This window comes from Onychomys torridus, chromosome 19 (assembly GCF_903995425.1).
Source record: "Onychomys torridus chromosome 19, mOncTor1.1, whole genome shotgun sequence".
Taxonomy (NCBI): Eukaryota; Metazoa; Chordata; class Mammalia; order Rodentia; family Cricetidae; genus Onychomys; species Onychomys torridus.
The window spans coordinates 7,974,657-8,001,298 of record NC_050461.1 but is presented as its reverse complement, the minus strand read 5'-3'; the positions used below and the strand labels follow the sequence as shown (position 1 = coordinate 8,001,298).

The window sequence follows — 26,642 nt, the reverse complement described above, 5'->3', positions numbered from 1 at the left end:
AATCATATTTCAAGTTGGACAAATAAATAAATGCCAAAGCAATTTTTATTAAATCCTGTTTTCTCAATGGTTATTTGGAATACATCACTCACATGCAAGCCCCAAGACTATTGAATAACAGATAAAATAAATAATGACCATAATGCAAACCACATTCTGATTCCCACTTTCCTGGTTATACCAAGTCCATGTAAGAATGGCAAGAGCCAAAAAGTATCATGCTTATTAACTGTGGGTTACTCAGCTATCTACATAGAGCTTAGAGATCACATGGGGTTCCCATATTTTCAGTTAAGCTAACAGTTCCTTGAAGCCCAGTTCTTAAAATCACTTAGGAATTTCAAGATTTTCCTTGAAAAAAAAAAAATATATCATATTTCCATGACTTTCCCTGAACACAAATTGGGAAAGCGCACTGAATGTAAACCCCCTGCGGGGACACAGGAAATGGTCATTGTTTTCAAAGAAAAGCAAGATGTGTCTGCGTACAGGAAATCAAGCTGATTTTTGGAGATTGATTTCAACTTCCTCCACACAAGCCCGTGTGTGCTATGTAGATAGCTCCACATTTTATCTCCCCCTTGGGAGCATCGAGGGGGACACAAATAAGCACACTTATCATCTGAGGTAAAAGGCATTCTATTCAAAACGGCCACATAAATGCACCAAGAGAAGCACAGTCCTTTCTTTTTTACATTTCATTTCATTTTAAAAGTATTCAGGGATTTACAGGGATTCTAGATTCAGAACGGGCAAGTTGTGAGCCTCCGGGGAGACCTGTTAAGACTCTCATCTATACTGTGCTTGCCCCACGTGGAGTTTCCTACAGTGGTGGTGCCTTCAGTACACAAATTCGTGTCATCTTTCCTTGTGAACAAACTAATTACACCACTAGTTGCATTGATTTTTTTATTTGTTTTTTTTCTAGTTCTTGTTAGTAAAATATTATCATGAAGTAAGCCCCAGACCAAAAAAAAAAAAGGGGGGGGGGCTTAGATGTGGTCCCAGCTGTACCACATACCTTTGAACAGAGGTTGGCAAGGCAGAGAGACCTAAGCCTGCCTAATGTTTGCAGAGGACTTGTTATGGGATAATCTTTTGAGAAAGTACTACTACAAAGACTGATCAGTGGTCAGTGGCTAAATGTGACGGTTACACTATAAAGCAATAACGATCATAAGGTCTTAACCAACAGTTTTTATTAAAAAATCCATCCCGAATGCCTTGCTTCCATTCTCCAACTTGGTGGGGGTCTAGTAGAGAGCTGCTATAGTAGGTCCTGCTTCCTTGCCAGCACCTTCTCTGGGCATAATTCTGTCTGAATGAAGTCCGGAAGGGTTGAGCCTGTGTTAAAGTCTCTAGGATGAGACCTGCAGCAAGGTGACAATACAATTAACCTGAGCACTATTTCAAAAGTCTTGCTAATATACTTTTTTTTTTTTTTGCCAATTCAGACTGTGTTCATGATGTGATTACAAAAATTAGCCTTGGAGGTTTGTGAATCTATTGAAGTTAAAAGGATAAAGATGTGTTGGCATAAAAAGAATTGGTCGTTGCTTTTTAATGTTTTCTGATATTGTTAAAACAGCTTTCTAAACGGCTGCATCACAGCCTCACTCCGTTCCCTTCCTAGACTGCAGCAAAAGTCCATGATTATTATTTAAGAATCACGGTGATTCCCTTCACTGCATGGGGGAATAAAGAACAGCAAAAGCAGGGCTATTATCCTGTGTTTATAACAAGTCTATTGCCATAGTAACGCCTGTGATGTCACAAATGCTACACCCAGGGCCAGGAGCTGTCTCTGAGGGGGAAGGGCAGTTTAGCTTTGGAAAAGGGACACAAGCCCGTGAGGCCAAAGCCGGGTCAACGCTGCCGCTGCCACCGCCGAGGTAATCATGGAAACAGGGAGCTCCCTTCTCCAGAGAAAAGGAGGAGGTGGGGCAGGCCCAGAAGTGAGCTCACCCAAACTTCTTGTATGCAGCTGTACAAGGGGAGTGGAAATCCAAGCGAATGTGGTATCTCTGTGTTCCCAGTCACGAGCATTCCACTGGGTTTACTGGCTGCCAAGACGTGAATGGGATCCAGTGGTGAGTCTGCCACAGCCATGAAACTGCTGGGAACCAGTGCCTGCCCAGACAGAGCCACTAACACCCAGAAGACAGGCAAGTGCCTCAGACAGCAGCCCTTGGAAGCTAGGCCCTTCCTCTAAATGAGCATTGGACTCACAACCCCACAGATTCTCAAGGACAATGAAGGGATTGAGTCTCGTCCAAAGACAGGGGACCTTTAGGATGGACTTGCAAGGATAAGCTGTACCTCCAGCCACTGTGGAACCTAGAAGTAATGGCAGGTTACTAAGCATGATTAGTCTGAAACAGCTTGGAATGAAACAGCTACTTTATAAGAAAAAGAATGCTGGATTAGGAGTCAGGAGACCCTGAGTACTTAGAGGACACATGATCCAAGGAAGCTATTTAACCTGCTTGGAGTTCATGTCTTTAATGACACCTGACATGTTATTGCTCAGTTACTACAAAAATTGAATTAAATAAAAGAATGTGGAGGAGGACCAATGAGACAGCTCATCAGGTGAAGCGTTGGCCGTGGAAAGGTGGTGATCTAACTGTGTGGATCCCCAGAATCCACACAGGTGGAAAGAGAGAACCAGCTTCACAAAGATGTCCTTCTGTCCCTCCTCACTGCACATGCTCCCACACACATCATCACGCACACACAAAAATTTAAACTTAAAACATTCACTCAACAAACACTAGAGCAGACCACTTTGTAAAGCCCAGGAAAACCATGCTTCCCTGTCCTAGCCAGTGCTTACAATGTTACCCAGGACACCTGCCACAGCCACAGCCTGCCTCGGGAGCCCTGTTCAGCTTTCTGGCACTGTAAGAACTGACCAATCTTAACCCACCTAGCATGAGGTCCAGCCAAAGCCCTGCCCACCATGTATTCTGAGTTTCAATTTTTGGTAAATAAGGTTTTGCTGGAACACAGGCACACTCCTTAACGCATCATCTAAGGTTGCATTCCTGCTACAGCAGCAACGTTCTGGGCAGCTGTGAGAGACAGTAGGGCTCACAAAGTCTACGATACTGCCAGACTCTTCACTAGAAAGGTCTGCTAGACTGGCTCTAGTTGATGAAATCGAAAGTCGTCTCTTTGGTGAGTTTCTGTTTGGTAAGACCTAGAAGGCAGAGAACATCCAGGACCTTGTCATATAGAACCTCGAGGCAGACAGGGCAGGGTTAGAACAGACACAGAAAAGTAAAGATGTCCTTCTCTACACTCTGTTTTCCACAGATGAGTGCCTTGGAGTTCCACAGCAGACAGCAGAAAACCACTGGTGTTTGGTTACCCTGGTTTCTAACTCCTCAGAGTTCCTCCGGCTAAGGCTTCCAAGGCTCAGTCTTTGGCCTCCAGCCTTTTGCATCTTTATTTCCTGATCTGGTGTGGAATTCCAGTTAAATAGAAGCTGTGTGCTTGAATTCCACGTGGCTGGCTCCACAGGAGACTTCAGGGCAGGTCCTCCGGCCTCACTCCTGCTCCATGCCTCAGCTACGCTAATCTCTCCATATGCCATTTTCTTTGTTCAAATACATCTTAGAGATGAATCTGCATTTGGATGCATACCTTTCTACGCACAAATTATGTGCATGAAGACTCGAGTGCAGATTAGGGCTCAAAAAAGAAAAGAAAGAAAAAAGGAAACAAGGTACCGGGTTGCTCCCTAACTTTCTCTTGGCAGCTATCACGCCAGGTGCCAGGTAAACCTCCTCATCTCCACAACCCCCGAGGTAGGCCTGGGGAACTGGACGGAGCAGTGCCTGCAGAACCTGCACCCTTTCACAGTGTTGGTGAGTAACAAAGCGCAGATCCAAACCCAGGTTTTCTCAATCTGAAGCCTGAGTTCCCACTATTCCATCGTACCCACTAATTAACACACTTGCGGCCTCATCTAAGCCACAGACTATGCATTCAGTTGGGAACACTACATTTACAAAATTACCTACCCTTTTCTCACCAACTGGCCTGTGCAAAATGTATCTTTGGTCCTTGGGAGATAAACTCTGGTCCCCCTGTATCATTAAAACAATTTACCAAAGGGAAATAGGCTCACCAATAAAGAAAAAAGTAGATAATATGCCAATTATGATAGTAATTGGCACTAATGATGATTTTAATGACAAATGAGTTTTAATTTACTAAGATATCTAATGACCTCTGTATGATAGGTCAGTTTTATTTGTTAAAATATAGTAGGCCAACAAGAGAATGTGGCCAACACCATGAAGGAATGCTTGGGACAATGCATTATCACATCTGTAACACAAGCTGAGGAATTCGTGCCTGAAAATGCCCTCACTGTTTATGGAAACATCTGTCCTTTCAAATATGAACACAAGCATCGGCACTAGCATGTTACAATAAATCCTGCTATTATAACTCAGTATTTGTCAATGTTCCATTCAACACACACAAAAATCACTAGTAATAAAGCATTCCAGCATAATTCCAACATGTACAGCAAGCCAGAGTATCACTGAGTATTTGCATGAACTACATCTGGAAGTAACAATGAACATCACGGTGCTCAGTCCTCCAACACCAAGATTTAATGCACAGCCATCTAGTTTTCTGGAAATATAAAACAACCGATTACGTTTTCATACAAGTGGAACTCAGATTTCTATCCTTTCAAGTGCTCAGAGAGACAGCTTCCCAGGAATTAAGAGAGAATTCTGTGGAGACAATGTAAAATACAACTTGTTTCTTGAATGGATTTAGAGGAAGGCACGTGCAGGAACATGTCTGCCATGTGTCTTCTTACAGAGCTGTCCCTTTCCTCAGAAAACCCCCAGAGACCTGGCCCTCCTTAGGCACCACCCTGTTCAATCATGTGTACATTTTGTTTACCAGTCATGGTATATATTTTATTCTTAAAGGAGAAAAAAGTGACTTCAGAAAAGGAAAGCATCGTTTTTCTGAGTCTGGAGCCAGTTGAAAGCTATATAGCCCAAGCAGAAAGAGAAGAGGAGAGGTTTTGGATAACAGCAGTAATCCTTTAAACAATATGTGAGCTAACACTTATCTACAGCAGTTGCCCAACCATCCTCGTTTCAGTTGAGTTTTTAATAATTTCTCTCAAGACAGTGAAAACAAGCGCATACGGATTGTTACGGTCGGGAATCCCAACGGTGCTTACCTGCTGACGGCTTTATGAAAGGTGGTGGGATTAAAGGTACAATAATGGGCACATTGCCATGGTCCTTTGACCCTGCAGGTGACTCACTGAGTCCATTCCCAGTGGCAAGGCCTGAGTAGCCTGTGCTTATATTGTATGATGAAATAACACTGTCCTCTGGTAATTTTGGTTTTGGCAAAGAATTTTCTGTAAGAGAAAAAAAAATCATTCAATATAACCTAGAACTTATTCATTAGCCTTTAATTTTTCCTTATTTCTTCAAGTACATTGGTTATGTAACAGAATAAAATTTTCCTTGCAAACATTTAAGCAATTTCCCAGAACTCCACAGTCCATCCTGAAGCTTTATAGTTCTGCTACCAACATTTCCCAAAGGGCTTTTCTTTATAATTTGCTCCACTATGATAGCTAATATCCCAGTTGAATCATGGTGATGAATTTTAGCACTGTAAAATCCCACAGAAAACTGAGAGGCAATTAACCTTTTCCTTGTACAAAGTGATATATAGCAAGCGTCACTCTCTGGCTATGTGGGGGAAGCCTAAAATGTATCCCAGAACGGTAACCATGTCCCACCACATTATAAATCTAAGCCATGGTATAATCAAATAAACCAAGTGATTTTAAAAACAAAAAACCTACTATTGCACTGGGTATTAGTAATACACATTAAAAATTAACAAAAATGGAAATAAAATTTACAGTGTAGTGTATTTTATATCCTTGGGTCACACAGAAATAGAGAGGAGGTAGGGAGGAGAAAGAGTTTCAACCATGAGAAGCATGAGACTTTCCACATTCCCCAGAGGCAAAGATGATTACCCAGGCGAAGTTCTACAGAGGCTGTTAGTTTATAGAATATAAGCTCAGGACTTGCATTTTTTCATTTACAGTGAAATTGATGATACTATCTTCATAACGTGATGTGTACAATTTCATAGCAAGCTTAACATAAAATTTCTCATGAACATTCAATTCCACATGCCTGTAGGACGGCTCATTTACATCTCATTGCCTGGCACCTAAGAAGAAAATACTCTTTCTTAAAGACTGGGAAGGAAATATTTGAACAGGTATTATGCCAATAGATTTCGATGTAACACAAACACTGAGCCAAGAGCCAGTGATAATGAACAGTTAGTTGTACCCACATTTGACTAAAATGCCTTCACATGTTCCTCCTCTTTTATCTTATACACAGACTCTCATTCCAAATTTAGGTTTACTAATTCTGGAGTCATACAGGCTTCCTGCTGTCCACTCAGGATCCGTGTAAATTCCACTCTGCCATTCCTCTGCAATCTCCATGCTCTCGCTGGACTCTGAGCTAACCATCTACAACTTGTTCTGCTCTCCTTACCCTCTTCAAGAGCCCCGGGGCAGCAGAAGAGGGGAACAACACGCAGAACGAAAATAAGGCTTCCTTTCAGAATTCCCATCCACACATAGTGAAGGAGGTTCACAAGAACACAGCGAACTCCCCCTGCTATCTTAACACATACACCCAGCATTGCACTGCACAGAAAGCCCCAGTCCCCAGCACGGAAGATGAGTTAAAAGGTCCATGGAGCTCAAAGTCAGCAAACACTGTCTCTCTGAACTTTCGGCAAGACCACAGGACTAAGGGCGGGCCTCGGTCCTGGCCTGGTTTTCCCGTTGCTGCAAGGACACGGAGCCATGTCTGTTTTTGTTTGTTCTGTGCAGCTCTGCTGACAGGAAAGCACGGTGGGAATACACTTACAGCAGCACTTCTGGAACCTTTTCTCCCAACTCCCTTCACCAAGGAATTCTACACCACACTAGAGGTATAGGTATGTAAAATATGTGTACAAATCAGACATTTGCTGATAACACATCATACAGAAATTATCTTAAGACAGTTCTTTTATCATTATACATTCAATTTTGTCATTTATTAAAGATAAAGGCAAATTTGTATATTAATGAGACAGACGTACTTTTGCGATTTTACATAAGGAAGTAAATCTTGGCTGAATATCTGATACAGTGTGATATAGAATATCTTCAACATTCCTCAAAGTTGATCTATATTTTGACTTATAATAAATATTGAGAATGCCACTGTACAGAATACATATTACAAAATGGCATTAGTATGTTTGTAGCCATTTTGGGAATTATTGGAAATTCTGTCCTAATCCCAATCCAAACTTCATTGAGTGATTTTTAAAATGTAATTCAAGTCAGCTGCCCAAATGACATTTTTAAAAAGTCAAATATTCTAAGACAATAAATCCAAAAAATACCAATTTGGTACTTAAATACTGAGTACTGACATTGGAAAATATGAAGTCTTTGCTTTCCATAATTAAGCAATTAGCCTTCTACAAGATCAGAGAACTTTGTATATATAGTAAGAGCAATGCAACTCATAATACACAATACTCTTGAATCTGAGCTTTGGTGTTTCAGGAGGCATTTGTTGTCACTGTGTGTCGTGACAGCTTGCATGAGGCAAAGCACTCATGTTGTGTGTTTGGAACCAGGGTTGCAGTGAAGTCCTATGATGCATCACATGCATGCACTTCCAGGAACACCTCAGATGCATTACACATTGCAATGAGTTTGGGGCCACTATATCTTCAAAAACCTTTTACTGTTGCCAAAGTTTGCCAGCTCCCACATTTAGTTACACAGTCCCATGTGGGTCACAGCCCACAGTGTGAGGAGCTGAGCCTTAAGCTAGTTGTATGCATAACAACAAAATGAGACCCGCAAGAATTCAGTTCTGGCAGGTGGAGATGGTTCATTCTTCTTTGCATGAGCAAAGAGCCACAAAACACCTTTACCTTTGAGAACAGAAATGTGCTGCCGGCTCTCCCCATCAGTAGGGTAACTCCTGAACTCAATGTCTTCTCCATCTTTTAATTCAACTTTATCATAGCCATACCAGCCAAGAAGTTCATTCATGGTGTTCTCTGCAAAGTTCTGAAAGAGAAGAAGAAGCTACTACTCAATTCTGTGATCAATAATCATTTGAAAAGAATGTACAAGTCCAATTCTTTGAGCCTATCCCATTTCACAGCAGCCCCACTCCCCTAGAGGACTGTACGTTTTTCAATCATGTTCAAGGTTGTAATGCATTTAAATTGCAGAATGATTCATCTAATTATGACAGGTCTTCAGACACTGGTAATTTAAAGACAATAAAAAGGTACTTGTCGATTTCATCTACGAATAGGAAAACTTACTTTAGCACATTCTGCAAAGTTTAAATTCTGCAGTAATACAAAAATATTGTAACATGCAAAAAAACTAAGAAAATATTTTGAAAATAAAAATGGGCTTTTTGTAGTTCTAATTAATTTAAATTAGAATTGCTTTCTGACTCACTTAATGTTACTTAAGTTCTGTTACTTAATGTGCCTCTTACTGCAAATAAAACAGTCTCAACAAAAAAAATAATTTCTCAATTGTCAACCAGCATCATACAAAAACATGACTAAATTTCAAGGGTCCCTCTTTACAATTTTCCATTTACAAAGGTATTTGTTAACTTGATGGATATTTTGCTTTATAAATTGTCCTAGTGACAGATTCATTCTCCATGAAATCAAGGTCACTACCTCTTCTGATAAGTGACTTAAAAGTGTCAACACACTGGAAGGTTACGAGTCAGCTAGATTTTGGATAAAACAATTTTACCAACTATAAGCTGATATGTGACTGTAAGGTGTTATTGTTGTTACTGGAGATATCAAAGTTTGAAAATAGTGTATATATGGCTGACAGATTTAATACTTAGGCCAAGTGATTGTGTCTACCAATTTATCAATTGCTAGATCCAGAAACAAAATGTGAGCCTGTGTGTGCTATTGATCTTTATGCTTAAACAGGTCTCAAGCAACCATAAGCCTCCTAGACTGAACTGGGAAACTATATATCCTAACCCTTTGTAGTTCAGAGAATCTTACATTCTTCTTAGATACTGTCATTTCTGAATTCTACTGGGGTATATAATTTATATACCTAAATGACGCACCAAGGCCAAACCTGAGTGTGGGGACCCTCAGCATGTGTTTCGTTTTCCTTAAATTCTATGACTTCAGATTTCAGAAGGGTTCTGTTACAGTGCTGATCCCACAGAAATAAAACCTGACATTTCAAACCACCTACAGGATGCTACTTATTTTTTTCTTTAGTACCCACTTAAGTTCTAAGATCCAACTGGGTCTATCTATGATGGTTTAGAGCACTAGCAATTAAAAAAAAAATAGCCAGCTTGATTTAGTGTCACCATCCACATGGCCAACAGCCAGTCATATCAATCTTTAGTGAGTCATTTATCCTCTCTGATGGCTGCCCATGTCCACATTAAATAGACATTCTTTCTATGAATGCACGAAGATGACATGCTCACTCTGAATAATAAGCATAGCAACTTCAGGAATACCACTGAGGAAGACTGGGCTAAGTGCTGTTCCATTTGATCAAGGGAGATCCATTTAATGAGATGCCACTCTCCCCTCAGACCCAGTTCTTTCACTAACCCTAGAATGAACGCATCTCAGCACACAAACCAAGGTCCTCCACCAGAGGTCTGGCAGCAGAAATCTCCGAAGATGATTCTTGCCTTGCATCAAAATCTATTCCCAGCAGTATTAAAAGACATGCTCAAGCCATCCCGTTGGTCTATTTGCTGCTTGTCCTGATCTCTAAGAGAATTGTGCCAACAAGATAGATGTTCCTCTGCACAGTGACTCCCAGCTCCTACATCTGGTCTTGTGTCCCCTTTCCTAGTTCAATCTGAAGGCTCCTGGTACCCTGCTTGATAGACACTACTCTCTCCACTGTGTCTACGGTCTGAAATCACACAAAGGCTACAGATGCATAATTCCTGCATCAACCTCCCAGCTGAGGAGGGAGAGATGTTTGTTTCAGTCCAGCTGCAAACCCATCCATCAGAACCAATCTGGGCGATACATGCAGAATTTCCAGACACCAGATGAACACTGAAACCTCAACTGATTATTAATACCAAAGTCACAGTATTTGGACATTTTAACAACAACAACAAAAAAAAACCCCTCAGTTTATTTGTTTTCTGTTGTAACTCAGAGGTTTCATGAAACAGTTGATATGAATTTGATCTAGTCCATGATTTTCGAGTTACTATAAATGTCAGAGAAGTAACTATGAAATATTCCTTTTCTTGTCACTGAAAATGAAAATAAATGCCATATTGTTCTGATGTATGAGTGCAGGGTCAGGAAACAGGGGGCATATAGGAACTCAAATGCCATATTGTTCTGATGTATGAGTGCAGGGTCAGGAAACATGGGGCATATAGGAACTCAAATGATAAATCTCAAACCATCTGAGAAGGAAAGAACATGATCAAACAAAATTGAATATATATATGAACATATTCATAAGAAATAGACTAGAGGGGTGAGAAAAATGGCCCAGCAGGTAAGATCACTGACAGCTCTTCCAGAGGACCCAGGTTCAATTCCCAGCACCCATAAAGCAGCTCACAACTGTCAGTAACTCAAGTTCTAGGGGGAATCTGAATGCCCTCTTCTGACCCCCAGGGGTACTGCACACAGGTGGAAGCACGCAAAACAACCACACACATAAAAATAAATAATAAAATTAAAACAAAAGGGCTGGAGAGATGGCTCAGAGGTTAAGAGCACTGGCTCTTCTTCCAGAGGACCTGAGTTCAATTCCCAGCAACCACATGGTGGCTCACAACCATCTGTAATGAGATCTGGTGCCCTCTTCTGGCCTGCAGGGATACATGCTGTATACATAATAAATAATTTTTTTTAAAAAAACTAAAACAAAAAAAGAGATAGAGTATAAACTCTCCTGTACCCACTGTTGAATTAAGAAGCCAAATGTCCTCAAGGAGTGAATCATTTAATAGCCTAAGTTTCTAGACAGAGTTTAATCTGCTTGGTAGCACATGAACTCATTATGTTGCAAACCAAATAAATGAAAGGGGAGATCTTTGCCACTGTCACCTTACATTCCAGGAGAGGAAAATTATGAAACATTTATGGCCCAGACAAGTTTTCAAGCCTTTCTTGTAGAGAATTCCAATAACTATTGTTTCAACTTTAAAACAAAACAGGGTCTTACTATATCGCTCTGGCTGTCTGGAACTCACTCTGTAGCCCAGGCTAACCTCAAACTCACAGAGATCTGCCTGCCTCTGCCACCGAGTGCTGGGATTAAAGGCGCACCTTGCTTCATGTTCCAACATTCTTACATTAATGACCTTTAAAAAGCAATTTTCAATTTAAAAGTTAGTCCTTTCTGTGTTGTCTCTTGCTTGTTATTTAAAGGGGGTGGGCAAAGATGATAAGAGTTAAAACTCTGGATAACTGCAAAAGCAACAATGCTCCATATGAAGTGGAGACAGATGCTGCTAGACCGGGGAGGAGAGGACTGGGGCTTGGAATGTGCTTCCTCAAATCTTCAAGCAGCATTTCTCCTGAAGACCTAAGGTGGGGGAAATGTCTCCACAGTTAAGAGTTCTGGCTGCTCCTCCAAAGGACCCAAATTCCAATCCCAGCATCTACATAGTGCCCTGAAACCACCTGTAGCTCCAATTTCTGGGACTCAGACGCCCTCTTCTGGTCTCCAAAGGCACCAGGCACACATGTGGTACACAGACATACATGTATGCAAAACACCCAAACACATAAAATAAAATTTCTTTAAAAGTTCCTCCTAGCTTTAGAATTAAATGAAATCAAGGAAGTTCTACTTATGTGAAAAACAAAGCAGCTTTTGCAAATAAATCTGAAATGACGGTGATGACACAACATGAATTTTACTGAGCAGTCATTATTTCAAATACTTTATCATTGTTCTCAGGAACCATCAAAACGTGCCAAAAACTGCAGTGCTTTGGCATCTGAGTTGAAGTTTGCAGACTGCTTTCTTGCCTTTGGAAGTGACACAAAAATCCTCTCTCATACTATGTGGTCCAATTTGGGTTTGGAAAATAGGTCACTAAAATTATAATGGTAATTCTAAGTCTTAGAGCACTTAGCAGTGTCTCCACATCCTTTAAATCTATGTTCCTTTCAACGGCCCTGTGTGTTGGGTGTTTAATTTCCACAATAAACTCCTGGTGAACTGACGTGAAATCCTCATTTGACAACAGAAAATCAGAGCATGGCATTATGGAGCATCATAAAACCAAACGAGGTTTTCCCGTTCTTTTCTAATTTTTAAAAAATTTTCACACGTGAGTAGTATATTTACACTATTTTCATCCCTCCCTCTCTCCCCTCCAATTCTTCCAATGACCCCAAACTCCCTCTCAAATTTATTACCTCCTCTTTATTATTGTTACACATATAAACACATGTAAATACACACACACACACACACACACACACACACACACACACACACACTACTACTGGGTCCATTTGGTTATTGTGCACATGTTATATGTGCTTAAGGCTGACCACTTGAGATTGGATACTATCGGAGGGCTTATCCCTGGAGAAGACTGTGTCTCCCCATCTCAGCAGCCATTAACTGCCATAGATCTTCACTTAGCGGTGGGGCCTTGCGAGAGTTCCTCCATCCTTGGTGTGTCAACTGGTGGTGTCATTTTGCAGGTCTGGTTTGGGCAGCCACGTTGCTGAGGTCACTCTTCTGATTCTCATGCCAGGCTTAATTCTACTAGAGATTCAGTGGCAAAGGGACCAGCAATCCCAAACAATTTACCTCCTGGGTCAATCAAGAACTTACAGAGAAATCGGACCACAGGCTGTCAGAGTCATCACGTGATTTCCAACTCGAACACATCTGCCGCTGGTGAAACTGTGCTTGCATTGGGATTGGCTCATTGGCCTCTACTCTCCATAATTAGTTGTATTGTTGGAGATGGGATGTTCAAATTTCACAGTTAAAACTGAATCTTCCCATTCTGCAACTTTTTGACATCGCATGCAGCTGAGTGCTTTGTCTTGCCAATCGCCGCCTGCCTGTCTCTTCCATGTTCTCTTAGCTCCCTTCCTTTCCTCTGGGCCTCCGAAGATCACCCCACTCTCACTTAGTCAGAAGGCATGCTCTCAGAGAGCTAAGTAAACAGCTAGGTCATCGATCTGTAGGAAGAAATTTTACTGCTTCTTTGTTCCTTTTTTGTTTTCCTTTTTATTTGTTTGTGTGTATGCACGCTCACACACGCACACGCGTGTATGTGGGTGCATGTGCACGTGTGTATGGAGAACAGGAAGAAGCTGGAGTGCCCTCAATTGCTTCTCCACATTATTTCTTTTGAGACAGGTTCCCTCACTGACCCTGGAGATCACTGATTCAATTAGATTGGGCAGCTATAAAGCCCTACGAGTCTTCTTTCTGTCCCCAAGGCTCTCCAGAGCTGAGGTTAAAGGCATGCGTGCTGCACCTGAATTTTTATATGGGTTCTGGGGGTCTGAATTCAGGTCCTAAGGCTTGCAGTTTTACACATTAAGACATTTCTCCAGCCCCTCTCAAGCTCTTTTAATACTAGCAAGTTGTATGTGTGTGTATGCATGTATATATGTATTTCTTGTTGAACCTTAATTTCATAACATTTCTTTGACATTCTCATTCAACTAGAAGTCTTATACAAATGTCAAAGTTCTGGGCTAGAAATGCAGGTCAATTGGTAGAATGTTCCCCTACCATGCACGAAGCCCTGAGCACTGCACAGCCGGGCACTGTGGCACACGCCTGCAATCCTAGCCCTGTGGACGTGGAAGCAGAAGGGGCAGAAACTCAGGGCCAACCTCTGCTACACAAGGAGGCTGAGGTCAGCCTAGGCTACTCAAAGAGAATGATAATACTAGTGAACACCCTCATACTTCTGAACAGAACTCTAATCCCTACAACTCTTAGAAAGGATAATTTGAAAAAATTTAAAAAATAAAATAAAATAAAGAAAGGATGATTTGACTCCATGAATTAAAAGGCTTAAACATTTAATACCATTTGACTTGGTAATTTTATTGTATCCATTTTAGCCTAAGAAAATAGGTACAAAAAGATTTATGTTCAGAAATACTTATCTCAATGTTGTTTTCTAAAACCAAAGCAAAACAAAAAAACAACAAAAAACTAATTGCCAAACAATTGTAAATTGGTTAGAAATTTCAGTTTAATCATACAATAGAATACTATCTTGCCACTGAAATATATGCAGTAAATAAATTTTAGTGACTTGAAAAGCTATTAACAATACATTAAGTTTTAAAGGAAAATTGATCTTTTTTTCAAAAAAATTTATATCACATGGAAAAGAGCATAAAATATATGATGCCCACAATAATTGTGTTTAGTGGGAAAATCAAACCTTTTTTTGCTTTCTGTCTATTTCTTGTCTAATACTTATTTTATTGCTTTTATTATTTGTGGTGTATATGTATTTGTATGTGTGTGAGTGTATAAGCACATGTGTGTGCAGGTGCCTATGGAGGCCAGAAGAGGGCATCAGATAGATCTTCTGGAGATAGAGCTACAGACAGTTGTGAGCCATCCAACATGAGTGCTTGGAACGAAACTCAGGCCTCTGTGAGAACAATGTGTGCTCCAAACAGCTAATCCATCTCTTCAGCCCCACTTTTTTGCCCATTTCTATTACTCATTCAACTGTTTCTGTCATGACAGTATGCCATTTTTATAAAAACAAAAGGCTAACTTTAATTAAAAATCAGTTAACATATAGTATCACTCATAGGCAACTATATCAGTCAGATCCACCGTTTAAATGATAATAAAAAGGATCTGTCAGTTACATTACTTGACTTCACAACATTCTGACATGTATTATCAAGGAAGCAGCGCACTTGAGAAATACTTTCAAAGGAAAAGGAAACTCCCAATCCTGAACAAGTCACAAGCTGGGTAAGAGTCTGGGGAGGGGGATGCCGCCACTCTCCGCTAGGTACCGTTTTGGATAAGAGGGTGATAACTAGTTTTCTCTCTCTGGTTATGCCCATATGTTCTGCCTGACTTGTGGGGCTGGCCCTCAAAGCCTCATAGGTTTGCTAAGAGAGATTTAAGGGAAGGGAGAGAGGCGGGCCTTGCTCCATTCCAGAGTGAGGTGATAATGAACTTGCTTAGATCAGTTCCAGCACGGGCCCAGAGCTGAGTCTGGGTTGTCTCCCGTAACACAGACCCAGTGGACTAGTTTTATTTTATGGTTACGCTAAGAAAAAGGTCATGGAGTGGAATTTAGATAGTGCAGAGGGGATGTGTAAAGAGCCCCTCACCAGTTACAAAGTACTTCCATATTTATAGTCCCATTGGGTCAGCCGGCGTAAGACAGACTCCCAGTGATGACTGATGAGGTAGCCACCACTGGGCACAAACTAGTAAAAGTGGCCTGACTGGCACTCATGGCACAGACTTTAGACACTGAGCTCTGCTTTGGGGGTCTGGCGACAGCTTCCTGGCTTCAAACCCTTTAGAGACAACCACTGTGCTGTTCTGGGTCACTCTGCTGCCCTGTCATCGGCCATCTCCATGCTAACCTTAATGCAAAGGATGCATTCTAACAACGCTGCACAGCTGAGGACAGTTTTACTCTTCCACTGATACGATTCCAAACTCGATGGCTATACAATCGTCATATAAAACCAAAACCATGTGCTGCCACAATACAGCCTGGGTTATTTCCATGAGATAGACAGCAAACCATCACGTGCCACATTTTACTTTGCTGCCACGACATTAACCGTCCTAACAGGGCCAAAGGAGCACTGTGAAACTGTGGATATTGGCCCTTGCTGGCCCGGGGCAGCCATGGCAGGTGCACAGCTGCATGCAGCTGTGCCTTATCACAGCTGCAGAACTAGCCTAAAGACAAAAATCGCCAAAACTTGTTGCCTCATTTTCCTGCCTGTGCCGGAGCCACTGGCCTTCACGCGATACATTCCCTAGGCTTTGGTTTAGATGAGAGCTATTAATGACCGTCCATCCGTCTACAGACCCTAAAATATACATCAGCAGGCTCTGCTCACGTGAGCATCTATGTCTTTGTGTTACAACTGGCACAATTTTAAAAAGTGGTCTCTTTTTCCCCTCCTTCTACGCCGTACTATCCCGTCTCTCTCAGGAAAATATTCAGTCATTTCATTAGAGAGAGCAAGTGTGGCAGACATCTGAGTCCCAGAGAGGAAGTTTTAGCCGACAGGAATACTGTTTATGATTCACCGTCTCACTTTTCTATTGTAACATGTTATTTTTCAAAAAGAAGTGTAAAGCCTCAATAAGTCAAATGGACATTTCCTTGGACACCAAATTCCGAAGAGTCTGGCCTTTCTCTGGGAGTCTCCGTCTGGAGAGGTCACTTGCACTCACTAATATTTACTCTTCATTGAGGCTCTGTTTTTGACTTTCCTTACAACTCTGTTACCTCTTGGTTCCTATAAGTCTGTCTTTCACACAAGCAAAGCAGGGCTTGGCTCCTCGGAGCAGGGCTTGGCAAGCGCAGAGGCAGGAAACACAGAAGGGACTGAGTCTGTCAGACTCATTTTCTTCTATTTCAAATGTTTATTTCAGATTCGGGAGGAAGTGGAGCGGTTCCTTTCCATTTCCTAGTATTTGGAACCTACAAGTTGTCTAAGGCTTGGAGAATGGCACTTTCCTAGTCACCATACTCGGCAGGCCACCAGTGGAGACTCTTCTAGAAACCTCCATCCCACCAGAGCAGGGAGCTTAGTCTCCGAGCCCTTACTGCACCATCTCCGATGGCTATAGCCTGGATCCCCGAGATGGGCCGTGAGAGCCATGCCAAAGGCTTGGCAACATCCCAACTCTGCTCCCAAGAGGCGAGGACCATGCCTGACTTACCTGAGTAGGGACTCAGCTCAGTCACACAGCACACCTGAGGCTCCTGCTCAGCCTGACAGGATGTGTGAAGGTGAGATCTGGTCGCAAGCCCACTTACTAAGTTCCTGGGACATACTGCAGCTGACACCAGGATGGTGTTTCCCAAGATCAGACTGCTTTGGGCGTAAGTTCATGTCAGCCTTAAACACACAGGCTTTTCCAATCCCTACTCTAACTTCTCTAATTTTCATTTGCAACATCAAGCTATTCAGCTCATCAGTTCTGCAGCTTGCTTTACTGTTCCTGCAACCAACAGAGGCCATTTCTAAAGCCCCACAGAGACCATCAGAGAACAAACTCGAGAATCCTATGGAAAGTTTCCTGCTAACACTAACAGATGTGCACACCTCAAGTTGTGGGAAGCAAGATCAAGGTATAACTTTAAGTACAAATTAGCTATTGAAGATATTTGTAGACAGCAACCTTCAGCAAACGTGAGACCTTGTGACATCTTACACAAATGACCCTGTAGTTGAATACTTGATGAAACAAAACAAATGTTGTAAGTAAGTTAATAATGGGGCATTTAAGAGATTTCCAGGCCAGAGTGCCTAATCTGATCACATTAATTTTGTCAAAGAGTTTTAAAGGAAAAAAATTGACTCATTATCTCTACTTATAGAATTTTTAAAAATTGTGCCATTGTTTGGGACCTACTGACCACAGTTCACTAAGATTTATGTGCACAAATACATGTCTTGATCACAGAAAATTTATACATACCTTTATATTTGCCCATTCATTAATACACAGTTTCTACATTAAATCTACCATGTTCTGGTAAATATAATCCTCCTAAGCTAATTAACTTCCTACAGACTGAACCCCTCCATCTCGACTTTCATGTGAACTGACCGTGTATCAGGGTCCCACTGACTTAGTTAGAATCCCCATGGTTGTTTTAGAAGTCCAGAGTAATTTTTAAAAAAACCTTTTTGATTGCTATCTGTTTTTAAGATCCTCTTTACTGGTCACTAGTAAGGCATACTATTTGTGAGTAGAGCATGTAGTTTTTCCTCAAGCCAGGAAAAATTAGAGTGAAAAGGAGATGAAGAAACATCATAAATCTCACAATAAGACACACGCTCCTGCCGGGAAGACATTTTCCCGCAAGTACATCGTAGCCAAGCTATGCCAAGTCGTGTACTTTTCACACACGAAATTATATTGTATCAAATTTAAATTGGTTACAACCGCGTAGCCATTAAACCAGTGATAAGGAAAACGCACTGGATATCTGATCTAGTGAAGCAGCAGCAGCAGCAACTTCCAGCCACAGGAAGACCACCTCCACTGCCCTGGCTGCGCTCAGCTAACCCTCAGCCAGCTGTCTTCTCTGGCCGTTTTGAACTAACTGTGTGATTGCCATGCTCAGGAAATCCTGAAGAAAGTCTCTGGGTGAGGCTGTGCTGCTGGTCATTCTCATCCCTCCACATTTGCTGCACTTAAAATAGACACTTGTACCAGTGTCCTTTCTGTTACCCAGAGGAGGGAAAAAAATCACACACACACACACACACACACACACACACACACACACACACACACACACCAATCCCTTTTCTTTCAGCTCACAGAGAAGCAACTCAATCCAAGCAGTGTTGAAACCCGAGTAGGTCACTGTACACCACGATAAAATTCCCTAATCCCCGGGCCAAATCTCCCCAAGGGGGGCCTCCTCCTGATCCTCCACTTCCCAGGCTGACTTTTCCATTCGCTCTCTCCTCTTTCCCCTTTCATTTCCCTACCTTCAAGCCTTGATATGTGATCCGAGGTGGGGGCTCAGGTTTCCGTTTTTACAGCTTGGGCCCTGCTAGCTGTATACATTCCTTTCTCTCTGCTGGGCAGTGATTACTTACCAGGGCTTAGTTTACACTGGTCCAGATGAAAGCTGTTCAGATGAAGGCAAATACAGCCAAGCTGCCCCAGCGGCACTGATATGAAGCTGTACAAGGCTACATTGTGTTCTCGATGACATTTTGTTGCACACATTTTTATACAGGGCAACCAACTTGTTATGTTACCCTATACTTCAGTTCAGGAAGCTGAAGGGATAATACCGTGAGGGGTAGGGAGGGGTTCTGTTGGTGTGGTGATTAATATTAAAATCAGAAAATAGAAATGTGCTCAAAATAACTCTGTGACTTTCAGAACCTACTTTTTAAGTAAGGATTTTTTTTTTTTTTTGGTGATGTTATACTATAAGAATGCCTATAAACCCACTAGACACCCTGGAATGGTATACATGGACATGCCAGGGTCTTTCATATTGTTCCAAACTAGAGAGACAATGCCACAATTGAACTATGTGCTAAGAAGGAGGAGGAGGAGGAGGAGAAGAAGAAATCTTCTCATTTAATGCTACAGATTGAAACAAGAATTAAGACTTCAAATAGTAGAAAGCAATCTAGAGGGGAAAAAATAACATTTTAAAAAGAGGAAATTCTGTGCATCCAGGTTAATCCCACACTCAGCCCTGCAGCATGGGCTGAACACTGTCATTTTCCCCTTCACACAATGTTGTTTTTGTTTCTTCCTCACTAGTTCAGACAAACATCTGTTATACTGCAGAAGGACAAACTATCTCCCAAACCACGGAGTGTGCCTGCAGCCAAAGCCAACAGCACCCGCCCCAAGCACCGATCACAGTCAGCCTTTATATCCAGCCGGGATAACGTTTCACATGTTTTGATTAAAATTAGCTAATTTGTAATTCTAGAACCTATGAAACTTAAAAGCTGCCATCCATATAGAGGGCATTAGGCAGCATTTTAAAGGGCTAGAGCTAGCTGTGATTTCCTAGTGGCCTTCTCCTGTCGTCCCCCACTGTCCATTTAAAACCACACGGAAAAGTAATGTAGAAACACAGGACAAGAAGGAAGGGCCAGAATTGCAGGGCACACTCTGCCTCGTGGAGAGAAAACAACTTTTACTTTTCTTTCTCTTCTCTCTCTCTCTCTCTCTCTCTCTCTCTCTCTCTCTCTCTCTCTCTCTCACACACACACACACACACACACTCACTGTCTATCATTGGAATCAATGTGGCTTCTGTTACAAGGAATGGTATTAATTTCCAAGGCAAAGCTTCTTTACTTTCCAAGACCGATTCCCTCTGCTTCCAGACACTAATTCTTCACCCCAGAAATAAAAGCCCTACTTCCAAAATGTGGAATACTGGTGAGACTTCCGGGAGAGAGGTCAAGTTATGAACATGCACCTAGTTACACAAACGCATAAGCTGTGTCTGCCCTTTCTAAGCATGGGTTACACCTCGGCACTCTCACTAAATACGCTTGCTATAACCAAGACGCCAAAACGCAGTGAATGAGTCCCATTTTTAACCAGTTTGCCTTTCAAATATAAACTTAACTGAATATGACCAAGTCACCTGACTATGCTGAGTATTCTGTGCATAAGTGGGGAACACCAAGAAACGCAAAAAGCAAGCCTTATACTTTTTTTGGTAAGTCATAGAAACAAAACTATATACATAAAGAGATTTTTTTTAAAAAATCGTGAAATCCACACCAGACAAAAATCCTCGTCCAGGCAAAACGCACAACTTTGAGGAAAATAAAGAAGTGGGGGTGACAGAGGGGTCCAGGCTGACCGATGTTCTCGGGCTTCAGCGCGAACAGCTGGAGCGCCAGGAGGCTGCGCTCGCCACCTCTGGAGCACCGCTGGCCTGGCAGGGAGCCCGGCCTCGCAGAGAGGACTCGGGGCTGGCCTTCATGAACAATGGGCAGGCGGCTGTGAAGGCCGCCCCTCAGACAGCTGGCTTTCAGCCGGGCTTGCCCAGTCTGCTAACTGGAAAGTGAGGCGTGCAGAGGCGAGCTGGAGACCGGGGCAGCAGCGGAGAGGAGCGGCCGGGGGCGGCAGAGGCGAGCCCGCTGGCTGCACCGTCCCTGACCGGCGCCGCTCCGGCCCAAGCCTCGAGCACTGACAGCTACGCGGTCGGTCGCAGCTGGCGAGTTGGAGCAAAGAGGGATCATCCAGCTTGGGGACGAACTGGGAAGAGGGGTGGAATCCAGGTATCCCTGTGCCCCGGCTCGGCAGCTCTTAACTTTGGAGGGGTCCGGAGTCTTATTTCCGAAAAGGGAAGAAAGGCTACACGGACCATTGGGAAAGCCGCTGCGCCATGCCCACTCGCAGCTGGGGTCCGGTACCCTCGCCTTGAAACATCTGCACTAATCTAGGGTTTGTGAGGTTAAATAGTATGCTTCCCCCCCCCCCCGCCGCCCCCATCAGATCTGAGGTTGGCAGATTTCGGGGATGCAGCCCGTGAGTTGGCCTCGGTTTTGCACCTGGAGGGGGAGCTGAGGCGTCCCTGGGACCCGACAGAAACTGACAAGCGCGCCCCTGTCGTCGTCGTCCCCCCCCCCCCCCGCCCCCAAGCCTATACAACAGCCCGAAAGGGAGCAGACGGAAGAAAGAGCTCGGTCTCCCCGGCCCTCGAGTCCGAGAATACCTTCATCTCCTCGTTGATCTCCCTCTTCACGGGGTGAGCCGGTTTCCGGCTCCGTTTATTTTCCGGCGGTCTCCCTTCTTTCTCCATTTCTGCCATGTTTTTGTGTCTGGTTTCTGTGGAGATGAAATGGCTGCTGCCGCCGCCGGCGGTGGTGGTGGTGGCGGCGGCGGTGGCGGTGGCGGTGGCGGAGGTGGAGGTGGTGCTGATGGTGGCAACACTGGCGGAGGTAGCGGTACTGGCGGGTCCGGGGCTGGGAGGGGGGAGGCAGGCGAGGGAGGAGCGGGGTCTCTTCTAGCGGCGGAGACCGTCAGTGGCCGTCACGGGGAAGGGTAGCCCGGGGAGTCTCGGGGATGCCGCCGCCGCCGCTCCTGCCGCCGCCGCCGCCGCTCCTGCTGCCGCCGCTGCCGGTGCCGCCGTCGCCGCTCCCGCTCCCGCCGCCGCCGGGCTGCATCCTCGGGGCCCCACGGAGTCGTCAGCCATCTTCCTGAGCTCTGTCGGTCCGCATGGGCGAGAGGAGCGCCGGCCACGGCGGAGACAGCTGCTCTGGGCGTGCGTGCGTGGATATGTGTGTGCGCCCGGGAGAGCGCGCCAGCCCCGGCGCCCTGCGCCTCCCGCGAGCTGAGCCGCGGGCGGAGGGAGGGACTGCGCGGGGAGGGGTCCGAGGGAGGGGAGGCTGAAGGGGGGGGGGACTAGGCCAGCCCCCCGCTCGCGAGCGGGCGTGGCTTCCCGGTCGCTGTAGACGCGGATGCTACGCCGCTTCGGGGGCTGCTGGCGGCCGCCTGCTCCTGGGCGCCGGGCACCGGCACTCCTCGAGGCCGCCGCCTCCCCGCGACGATCCCTGCTCGGCGGCGACGGGCAGACCCCCTACCTGCTCCTGAACTTCGAGACGTGGGCTCCTGTGGGCTCAGAGTTGGCTTCTGAGTCTGACCTAGAGGCCGCTAAGGCAAAATGTATGGGGGTGAAGGGTGGAGGTGGAGCGTGGAAGGGCGCAGGACCCGAAAGCGGAGCGAGCATTCGGCCCTGGGATTGCAGAGCCGAGTAGCGGACTGAAACACAGACCCGACCCACCGCTCAGGCTCGAGTGTCCTGCCCCAGGGGCCACGGCAGACTGTGCGGAGGCTGGATGTCCCTTAGAGGGGTCCCCAGCGCCGCGTGCCCTCAGACTGTTTGCCAGGAGGCTTTCGCCTTCCTGAGCCCGACTTAGAAGTAGGACAACTCAGCCTTCAGCTCTATGGTTTCTTTCTTTCTCTTTCTCTCTCCCTTCCCCCTCCGCCCCACGAGCACTCTTATGCCCTGTTACAAAGTATCGTCTTTACCCGGTGACCCCGCGTGCACCCTCCATTGCCCTGGACTTAGTGGGTACTGCTGTGCGCGCAGGATCCTGCGCAGGACCCCTCCCTCCAGCAGCCCGACGCCCTCGCCACGCCCAGCAGGACCCTCTCCTCCCCGCGGGGTGCCACACTCTTCCACCAGACTCGAATCTGCAGGTTTCAAGAGCCCAGCTCATCCTTGATGCGCTCACGTGTCCCCTCTTGGCCGCCTCTGTCCACGCCCTGGGCCAAGGTCGGCTGCGCCTGTCCCTGCCTTTTGGGTTGAGATATTGGTGTGAACCACTTGATCAGGCTCCAGCGACAACACATAGCTCTGAAAGCTCCTACACACTGCAAAGGGACACCTCGATGTTCCCAGTTCAGGTTCAGCTTTCCCGCGCCGCTCCACTTTGTAATTACCTGACACAATGTGATATGGGGGTGTCCATTGTTCCGCGGCTTGTTATTACAGAGTGTTCATTATGACAGTGGTGGAATTTAAAATTACACATTTTTAAGCACTTAAAAAGATAGAATGAAATCGGTGTGGGGGTATGAGTAAGCTTTTCATTAAAATCTCAGCTCGGCCTATCAAGTGGGGTTCATTCTGAGTATTGCATTGCCTAATTTGCATTTTAGCATCGTTTTGTCTCTTAAGCGTCGAATTAAAAATATCTGTGAGCATATTCCGGAGGGCTGAACAACACCTCTATGAAGCCTGCTTTGCATTTTAGCATAATTTGTTTCGTACACACCGAATTCCAAATATTCGGGAGTGTACTAGGGAAAGCAACTCTTGCTTGCACTGCTGAACGTGCAAAGGGAAGCAGTACCCGGCTCCTCCTACTCCTTCTAGCGTCTATCCCAAGCCCTCCAGGAGGGCTGAGGGAACTGCTGGAGTCAGCTTTCCCTGTTAAGGTCCTGGTGAAAGACTCAGGGGGGGGGGGGGGGGCGGATAACACTTGGGACCCTTAGCAAGTTTTCAAGAAATTAAGAAAGGGGGGATGGAAATGCATCCAGGGAGCATTTTCAGTTACAGCTGTGCCTCCGTGAGATTTTTACAGTAGCCACGGGAGCATATCCAGGTGCACCCAGCTTGGGAGCCCTAAGTCCTTGTTTGCAGTAAGTAGACCTTGGCAAACCTTCAGCGACCCAGTAGTAAGAAGGCTGAGAGAAGCCCAGACCTATTTATGTCTACACCCCTTTCCAGATCGCTAACTTGTGTGGTGTTTGGTGGGCTGAGCTTTAAGCAAGGAGTGCCTCCATGATACTGCTGCTGGGAGAGGAAAAGGAGGAAATCCTTGGGGGTTTAAATCAGAATTTCACCCAGACAATATGTGGATGGGAGCAGGTTTGTTCTTTGTATTCTGTCCTCTTAGCTAAAGAAGTGCTGGGAAAACTTTTGGTTTTTTTTACTTTGGGAAAGTGTAAAACTTCAGACACGTGTTGTAAAATAAACTATGCAATAGGACGCCTTTGTCTCTTGGAAACATATTTAAGTCTGCTCTGTTTCCTTTGGTGCCAGAGCTGTCACAATTGATTCACTGTTGCTTCACTGATATCAAGTAACAAGTTGTATACCCTGAATCTGAGATACAGTTTCACAAGTTAAGAAACAAGTAAACAGAAAAGGTAAACTATTGCCCAGACTTATATTTAGAAGCAGCTGTACTTTTTTCAAAGAAAGGGACTTTAAAGAAATAGCCCAGGTGTTTAATAAAAATAATAACATTAATCAGCCCCCTGTTCCTCTGTGCCCTCTAGAAAACTGAGGTAAGAAGATTGGGCCAGAACCATGAAGCACATCTTTACTGGCAATGGAAGCACAGAAAATATATCTGAGGAAAGCTGCTGATCTCACATAAACTTCGGAGCTGCCATTGCTACCTGTGCATGAATCTGTGTTTTTCCAAATGTACTACAGAACGTCAGTAGAGCAAGAGTTGATGCCGTATGCACTTGGAATCGAGTCAGATCATGTTCCCTGGATAGCTTCATTGTAAAAGTATAACTGTGGTAGAAACGATAACATAAACAATTCTCTGAAGACTCCTCCACCCACCCCCCACACAGCACCCAAGCCTCCCTAGCATACAGTTAGTCCTCAGACTCCTCCACCCCACCCCCACACAGTACCCAAGCCTCCCAGTATACAGTTACTCCTCATTTTTCCTCTTGTTAGCCCTGCCAATCACCACGATGGACACAGGCCCCATCTTCTGTGTATTCCTCTGGTGTGTTTTTCCTCTTAAGGGTTGCTCTTGGTCTTTACTTGAGGCTACTTTACTTAGAAAACACATCAGAAAGCAGATGGGAAGACCCCAGAGTGGTCTTCAGTAGGTATTTGTTATCTATAGACCCCCTCCTATAGATATTTGTTATCATGCAGCATTGACTAGTGTATCCTAAAAGACATCTTAATTTTTTTCCTGTGCAATATTTGAAATGAGTGTTCATCTTGAACAAACTCTGTGCTCTAGCTAAAGGTGAGGATTAAAATATAATTATGATGTTGAACACATGATAGGAATTGTCTCACTTAATATTCATAAACCCATGAAGCTACTTTGTTATCTCCAAGTCACATAAGGAAGCTGAATCTTACACAAGTTGGTGAGAAGTACTGGGATGTGGACTCATAACTTCCTGTCCAATTCCAGTTCTGGAGATTTAAATACTATGCTAATCTGATTTAAATGAATTCCTATAACAATCTATGTTTTACCTAATCTAAGGCCCACAGATATAAGATTAAAATGCATTTTACCTTGAATTCTTGCGTTTTAAGTGGTATCTATTTCTTGCTAATGGTACATAGGCTAACAACATATTTCCCATTCAGTAGCACATTAGATTTCCTTGAGTTAGGTTGCAACAACCAATCTTAGGAAAAATCCCAGAGGCTTAAAACAAGATTTGTTTTCTAGCTCTAACAAAGTCGTCTAAGTGTCATGGTGGATCTCTTTAGCAATTATTCTCTGTGCAATGGCTTGGGATGAACATCACACATGTACATGCTTTCACGGTCACTATAGAGAAAATGAGGGCCTGGGGAACTTCCCATGGCAGGAACATATACATTGTCTAGAGTTAGTCACAGAGATCTGCCCGAAGTTTAATCCTTCCAAGTCCTCCAGAAGATTGGAGAAGCAGAGGCAAGTATCTAGTGTTTGTATCACAAACACATCATCAGTTCACTGAAATGTAGTTGTTAGGACCTACCAGCGTAAACGTTGGGACTCTTTTTTATCTAGACCAAATGTACAATGATGGTCTTTTTTTTTGGGGGGGGGGTTGAGTCAGGGTTTCTCTGTGTAGCTTTGTGCCTTTCCTGGAACTCACTCTGTAATCTAGGCTGGCCTCGAACTCGCAGAGGTCTGCCTCTGCCTCCCAACTGCTGGAATTAAAGGCATGTGCCACCACCGCCCAGCTCAATGATGGTCTTTTTTTTATTAAAATATGCTTCAGAACTTGTGATTATGTTCAACTGCAAAGGACAAAATTGTAGAATAAATTTAAAGAAGAGTCGTAGAAACAGTATATTTCTAGTTAACATGGGGTTTTAACTATGGACAACAGAGGGGTTCTCAGGAGTCTGAGACCTGAAATTACACAGACACTCTACTTCTTTGTGGGTTTTGTTGTTGTTGTTGTTTGCTTTTTGTTTTTGTTTTCTTGAGAATGGGTACCTGTCCGGGTTTATTGCTTATTTATTCATGAACTCAATAAATACGTGTGGAAGGCCCCAGCACTGTTTCTGGGTGCTTGGCAGCAGCAA

The 26,642-nt window shown here is 44.1% G+C and overlaps 1 protein-coding gene across 2 annotated transcripts in view; it reads right to left on the bottom strand.

The window, feature by feature from the left end:
• The window catches only part of LOC118570222 (sine oculis binding protein homolog), a 164,784-nt gene extending 142,065 nt beyond the window's left edge, over positions 1 to 22,719 (bottom strand). The window contains exons 1-3 of one of the 2 annotated variants that reach the window (XM_036168577.1): positions 21,555 to 22,719; positions 8,032 to 8,170; positions 5,222 to 5,407 (exon numbers count right to left, since the gene is read on the bottom strand). In XM_036168577.1, coding sequence (XP_036024470.1) covers positions 5,222 to 5,407; positions 8,032 to 8,170; positions 21,555 to 21,650 — 421 coding nt within the window. In that variant the 5' untranslated portion in view covers positions 21,651 to 22,719. The remainder of the gene's footprint in view (positions 1 to 5,221; positions 5,408 to 8,031; positions 8,171 to 21,554) is intronic. The other variant, XM_036168576.1, reaches the window with a different exon arrangement.
• Positions 22,720 to 26,642: the final 3,923 nt, after the last annotated feature.